The sequence below is a fragment of the Canis lupus genome, chromosome 4, assembly GCF_003254725.2.
Source record: "Canis lupus dingo isolate Sandy chromosome 4, ASM325472v2, whole genome shotgun sequence".
Taxonomy (NCBI): domain Eukaryota; kingdom Metazoa; phylum Chordata; class Mammalia; order Carnivora; family Canidae; genus Canis; species Canis lupus.
The window spans coordinates 38,393,384-38,400,255 of record NC_064246.1 but is presented as its reverse complement, the minus strand read 5'-3'; the positions used below and the strand labels follow the sequence as shown (position 1 = coordinate 38,400,255).

The window sequence follows — 6,872 nt, the reverse complement described above, 5'->3', positions numbered from 1 at the left end:
TTTTGCCAATGGCGAGATACTCTTAAAAGCTCCATGTATGTATTACTGCCTTGAGCAGGGATGCTGGCCCGTGTCTTCAGCGCTGAGTCCTAAAGTTGTGAAGTCAGCCCAGTTTCCACACATAGTAGGCGCTTCACAAATGTCGTTTGCAATGTCAGGTGCGCATTTTTAAACGTGTTCTGGCGGTGGGCGTTGGGGGCAGTGGCCTGGGTGCGAGGTGCCTTTTCAGAAAGGGGTCAAAAAAGAGAAGAAATGGGACTCGGCGAACTTCCTCTTTAAATAATCGGCCTTAATTACACCATGGACTTTTCAGTTTTGGCGTGATTATAACCCTTGAGGGATCGCCTAATAACAACTCTGCTGACTGCTCCTGTAATTAACTCCTAATTTATTTCAAACAGGGGTGGGGGGGGAAGGCCCCGGCCTCTTCCCGGAGAGCCAATCCGGGGCGAGCGTGCGTGGCGTCAGCGCCAGGGCCGGCGCCGATTGGCTGAGCCGAGTCTCCCACTTCCCCTCGGAGGAAAGGCCCGGCTCCCGGCGCGCCCCTCCCGCCTCCCCCCAAAAAAGTTAGAGTCGCCGCGGCCGGGTCGCCAGCGGAGTCGCGCGCGGGGAGCTACGTAGGGCAGGGAGGTCATGGCTTCTCCGTCCAAAGGCAGTGACCTGTTCTCGTCCGATGAGGAGGGCCCGGCGGCGCTGGCCGGGCCGGGCCCGGGGCCTGGGGGCGCGGAGGGGGCGGCCGAGGAGCGCCGCGTCAAGGTCTCCAGCCTGCCCTTCAGCGTCGAGGCGCTCATGTCGGACAAGAAGCCGCCCAAGGGGGCGTCCCCGCGGCCGGCAGACAGCGCCTCTGCCGGGGCCGCCCTGCGGCCGCTGCTGCTGCCGGGACACGGCGCCCGGGAAGCCCCCAGCCCCGGGCCGCCGGGGAAGCCCTTCGAGGCCGCCTCGGTCAAGTCGGAGAGCGCCGAGGACGGAGCCGCGTGGATGCAGGAGCCCGGCAGATACTCGCCGCCGCCAAGTGAGTGGGCGCGGGGCGCGGGCGGGGGGCGCGGGGCGCGGGGTGCGGGCGCGGGCGCTGGGTGCGGGGTGCGGGCGCGGGCGCCCCTCTGCCGGCGGGGCCGGACAGCGAGCCCGGGAGCCCCCGCGCCCCCATCGCCGCACAGCCGCGCGCCGGCCGGAGCCAGGACCGCCTCGGGGTGCGCCCGCGCGGCGAGCCCGGGCCCCAGCTGTGCGGGGGGCGCGACACGGCCCGGGACGCGCCGGGCTTGCCGGGCTTGCCGGGCTTGCCGGGCCGCGCGGTCGTGGTTCTCCCCCCCACCCCGGCCCCGCGCCGCGACCGCCTTCCCTAGTCCTGTCTCCCTGCCCACCGGGTTTCTGTCTGCAGAGTGAAGAGGGATCCGCTTTTCGTGAGCTCTCGAGTAGGTGCCAGGCGGAGGCGGAGGCGCCTTCACTTCTTTCAAAGGTCACAGCCCAGCGAGATGTGCCCTCCTCTTAAGGATAAGACTAGCTCAAATCTAATCCCGGGTATTGGGTAGAAATCTTCATCCTCCATGGGTCCCAGGAAGGGGTGGCGGCAGAGACCGATGCCCGGACGAAATGTCTCCCTGCCGTCCCCGAAGCCGGTCCCTTCTTCGCCTGGAGCGGGCTGGGGTCGGAAGCGCGCCGGCCCCCTTGGCTCTTAGCAGTAATTAACAACATTCCAGCGGCGCTTGAGAGTTTACGGAATGATGCTCATTAGTTCACCGGATCGTAATACGGCTGGAACCCCGAAGCGTAGGTAGGGCCACGGGAGCGGTGGTGATTCCCCCTGCAGACACCCGGACTTTAAAAAGGCTGAACTTGCCTGACCCAGGTCACCAACAGTGGCCGAACTGGGCAAGGGGCCCCAGTGCCACACTCTGGTCCTCTGCATGCTGCCCTGACCACTTCTGATCCCCCACCCCAGAGAACCCATCCACACACCTACACCCCGCTTCCTGCCAATGAGGCAGGATGGCCAGCAGGCCCAGGAGAATTGATTTTTTTCCTCCAGCTTTAGCACTCATTTTTGGGCCTGGGTCCTCATGCAATTTGGAGAGGTCTTTCCCTATAGCTCCTTTTATTTCTATCTCTTGGCCTTTAAGATTTCTGTACTCCCTACTGCCCTTTAGAAGAGGTGAGAAAGAGGGTCTGTGGAAGGACTTTTTCCAAAGCTGGGAGAACCACACCTTCCTTCATTTCCTTCAGTTAGCCCTCAAGACTGAGATGCATAGTATTTTGTGAACAAAACAAGGCCGTATACCCGGGAGGCAGTGGCTGTCCCCTCTGGCATAGCTCTCCACCCTGTTAGAAACTCTGAAAGATTCAAAGGGTGTGGAGATTAAGGACTCAAAGAATTTAAACTCAAGTTTGCACAGTGCTTTATAGCACTTTTCACCATATTATCTTATCTGATCTGTGTGGCAGCAGCCAGCCTCCTGGTAACAGACAAGGACATTTCAGCAGAGTTCAGAGGAATCAGCACACACTGAGTTTGGGCTTGACCAACCCCCGCCCCCCTCCCAAACAAAAACAAAAAACGCCTTGGCAATACTTAAGGATCACCTACCTAGTGGTAGACAGGGCTCTGGGCATTCTAAAATTTAGTACCCTGAACCACAAAGCACAGTATTATTTACCCATTTTATCGGTGGTGAAATAGAGGCTCAGCCACTTTAAGGAACTTAATTTGTTAGACAAATAATTGAGTGCCCATGTGTTTCTAGGCCTGGGTCAGTGCCCATCAGCACACCAAGGATTCAGGCCTTACTGGGAGCGGGTTTCCAGAGGTCTGAAATCCCCACTTCCTTAGGCCTTAGCATTGGGAGATGTCAATTCCGCACTTGCTCTGTAAACCCTCCCTTTCCCGCCCCACAGTGAGGATGAACTTCCCCCCTTGAAGGCCCTGGATAGGATCTTCCCAGGAGGAAAATCCTAGATTGTGGAAAAAGGATTTAATTTTAAAACAAAAAGCGGTTCATTAGTGCTCTGGGCCTAGAAATGGCGGTGGAGCCCTGTGGTTGGAATGGTGGATCCAAGGAGCGCCTAGCCTAGCTCGGGAGCCTGGGGCAAGAGGGAGCCACAGGCCTGGCCTGGTTTGTTATTTGGAGGAAGTAGGGTAACTTGCTGTTTTGCTTTGTATAATCGCATCCATCCTTTGGTTTAAAATGGGGTGGGGGAGGTGGGGAATGAGAGGAAGCCTCTTCACTTTATGGCTTTGACACACGTGTATAATCTCTCTATAGCCTGGATTTCATAGTTCAAATGCAGCCTTTAGGAGCAGCTGGGATGACTGTTCAGGGCACAAAGTTCTTGAAAACATAGAGCAGGATCAAGCCTCAAGCACAGACCCTAGGAGCTTCGTACGTGCGTTGAGACAGTGGGGGGTTCCTCCAAGGAGCTAGGTCTGGTTTGTGAAGGGTGAAAGCAGGTCTTCGACAGTGTTGTTAGTTTGTAAATTAAGAAGTAGGTGCCCAAACTCTCTGGCTTATTTAGGGATTAGCATATGCAAAAGTCTAGACTTATGTGTGCCCATCCCTCTCGGATTTCTGTTGATCCTAGAACTTAAGACTTCTTACTTTTTAGCCACTACAGTGATGGTTAATAATGTCTCACTAGGACAAATCCCATTCTTGTTGGAAAATGGAGGATGGGTGGCACTTGTTGTGTCACCCTCAAGTATGAAGTGTAAACTCTTTCTTGGGCCATCGAAGTAACTAAACAAGAAATGCGACATTCTCCCCATGGGTACTTTGGAGTTACTACTGTGGCTACTTTTGGAAAATTAGCATAGCTCATAAAAGCCAAATGCAGAAAATTAATTGTTTAGCATTCCATCCCACAGTTCTACACTCCTGCCCCCCCCACCTCCCTTTGAGGAAAAGAAGCCCAAAGTTAGTTGATCCATGGAATCACAAGGATACCCAGTCCTACAACTTCGTATAATTAAATCCATTTTAAATATGGATTTAAAATGGCTGGAGGTGGTTGGACTGCCTTTATTTTGCTTGTTATTCCCTCTTTCTAAATTCTGGCGACAAACTAATCATTTACACATTTGCTGTAAACCAGAGAATGGTTAGAGATGACTAAAATGTCATCACATGCTCTCAACTTGGAGGCAGCATGATTTCCCCTGACATTTACATTTATGAGTAAGCTAATTTTTCCCTCCTTCTTAGTAAACTTTATATTACAGAAGCACCCGGCCAAGAAACTTATCCCACATCCAGATCTGTAAGATGATGTGTTCAGGTTTTATAATCTGTAGACTGGATGGAATGACAGCCATGTGGTTGTTTATTGCGTGGGGCTGCTCCCAATCCGGAGATGCTATTAATTTACCACAGACCTTATCTGCGCGATTATCCTTCATAAATATGCTGATGTACTCCCAACTTTTCCTGGTGTGGAGAGGGGACCAACCCAGTTTATAGGACCTTTTGTCATTTTTCTTCTTACCGGATTAACTCAGCATCTTAAAGGAGTGAGGGTTGTCATGAACCCAGCCCCCCATTTTTAAAGCCCAGAGAAATTAAGCTCCAAAAGCATGGAGTTTTGTTTCTTGGAGTGCACTTCGGCTCCCTGGACATCAGTTCATTGATGTTCTAGTTCCATCATCCGTCATGCCATGTTTCCCATATAGAAAGTTCTGTACGCTGTTAAGTTCCCAAACTTTTTGTAAAGACTCAATTTCTTAAACAAAGCTATTTATCCATTTAAATAGTGTTCTTCTGTCGCTGCCCCCCCACCCCCACCGTGGATTTGACCACTGGGGCGGCCCCACACAGGCACACCTGGGAGAAAGCCACCTGTGCTAACTGGCTCCCTCTCTGTTCTCTAGGACATATGAGCCCCACCACCTGCACCCTGCGGAAGCACAAGACCAATCGGAAGCCGAGAACGCCCTTCACCACGTCGCAGCTCCTCGCCCTGGAGCGCAAGTTCCGCCAGAAACAATACCTCTCCATTGCAGAGCGCGCGGAGTTCTCCAGCTCTCTGAACCTCACAGAGACCCAGGTTAAAATCTGGTTCCAAAACCGAAGGGCCAAGGCGAAAAGACTGCAGGAGGCAGAACTAGAAAAGCTGAAGATGGCTGCAAAACCTATGCTGCCCTCTGGCTTCAGCCTTCCTTTCCCCATCAACTCGCCTCTGCAAGCAGCATCCATATACGGAGCGTCCTACCCTTTCCATAGACCTGTGCTCCCCATCCCGCCCGTCGGACTCTATGCGACCCCAGTCGGATATGGCATGTACCATCTATCCTAAGGAAGACCAGCTCCATGGACTTGTGATGGATGTTTGTTTAAATGGGTACCCCTTCCCTCTCCAAGAAGGCAGTACCAAGCCAGTACTCCTGCTCTGCAGACCTTGCATGCGCCACCCTAAGCAGCTAGGCCTACGGGGCCACAGACATAGTTTGAATTTGTTCTTTAGGCTGGAGGCACCAAGCTCCATTTTCTTGGTGTAATCTTCTAGATGTCCCCTTTTCACAAAGATTGGCTCTGATATGGTTTTATATATAAATATATATATATAATAAAATATAATGACATTTTTATACAGCAGACGTAAAAATTCAGATTATTTTGAAAGGCAAAATTTATATGCACATGTGTATACTTTTTTCTCTATATCACCTTCCTAAAAGACTGCTTAAGTCCATTTGTTTTTTCTTATAGGAGAGACCAATTATTTGCTAAAATTTTTGACATTTGGGGATTTTGCTGGGATGATGGACTTTTGCTGATGGAAAACAAAAGTTAGAATTAGGCACAATGCATAGGAAGTAGATATGGCGAGATTCCTCAAAGTGATGAGGATACATTGTTTTTGCATTTTTACATACATTGAAAAACTCATTACATACTACCATATTTGGCCCATATTTTTCCCCTCTATCCACATTGTTACAGATTGTTAAAGTTTTAATTTCCCCCCTTTTTTTTGGTAATATCAATAAAAGGGGGATGAGAAGAATCTTGAGAATGCCTTGAGGGTAGCGTGGGACATGGAAGTACTTCCTAATTCCTCTTCAGGCTGTTGCTTAACTCCATTTCAGATCATTGGAGAGTAAAAAGTTAATGCACATCGTGGAATTGATGGTTTCTGTGAAATACTAGGTACAAGTCATTCCTCACACATTGCAAAGGTGATTGGGGGCGGGGAGTGTAGTTAATTCTCTGCTTAAAAAAATAAATATATTGTAACCATTACCTATATGCTAAATATTCTTGAACAATGAATAGATCCAGAAAGAAAAAAAAAATCATGCTTTCTCTGTGTGTGTACCTGTTGTATGTGCTAAACTTATTAGAAAAATTTATTTACTTTTTAACATGTTGGGGGCAGAGGGTAAAGCCATGTTTTGACTTGCTAAAAATGGTGTTGTCAAACAGCCCATTTAGCTCCCTGGTAATTCATCTTTCCATCTTCCCCCCCCAACACCACCCAGTATACGTTTATCCCTTTGAAAGGGTGCCTTGTATAATTTTATATATTTTATTGAAGAGTTATTTCTTATCTCTTATTCTGAATTAAATTAAACATTTGTTTTATTGCAGTAATGTTTGTCCAAACACAGTTATTTTAAAGGATGCTCTCTGTTCTTAGCTGGGTTCAATTCAAAAACGCCACCAGGATTGGAGGAGGGGTTTTTTCTTATGATATTAGTGTGAATCAGTTAAGAGTTGTGCACAGATTCGGCCTGGGGTGAGGGAGTGGATTGAAAATAGCCAACGAAATACTTTTCGAAATGTTTTCCTCTGGCAATTTGTGTTACCCATGGAAAAGAAGTGGAATTGCTATTCGTTTTTCAGACTCTAGTGAAAGATGAGCTTAGAAGTGGAGGGGCTGGGGGA

At 49.9% G+C, this 6,872-nt stretch overlaps 1 protein-coding gene across 1 annotated transcript; it reads left to right on the top strand.

Annotated features, from left to right (window-relative positions):
• Positions 1-488: 488 nt before the first annotated feature.
• On the top strand, positions 489-6,574 carry MSX2 (msh homeobox 2). The gene is made up of 2 exons (XM_025434894.3): positions 489-1,012; positions 4,856-6,574. The coding sequence occupies exons 1-2, from the start codon at positions 634-636 to the stop codon at positions 5,278-5,280; spliced, it is 804 nt and encodes a 267-aa protein (XP_025290679.1). The 5' UTR covers positions 489-633; the 3' UTR covers positions 5,281-6,574.
• The last annotated feature ends 298 nt before the right edge of the window (positions 6,575-6,872 follow it).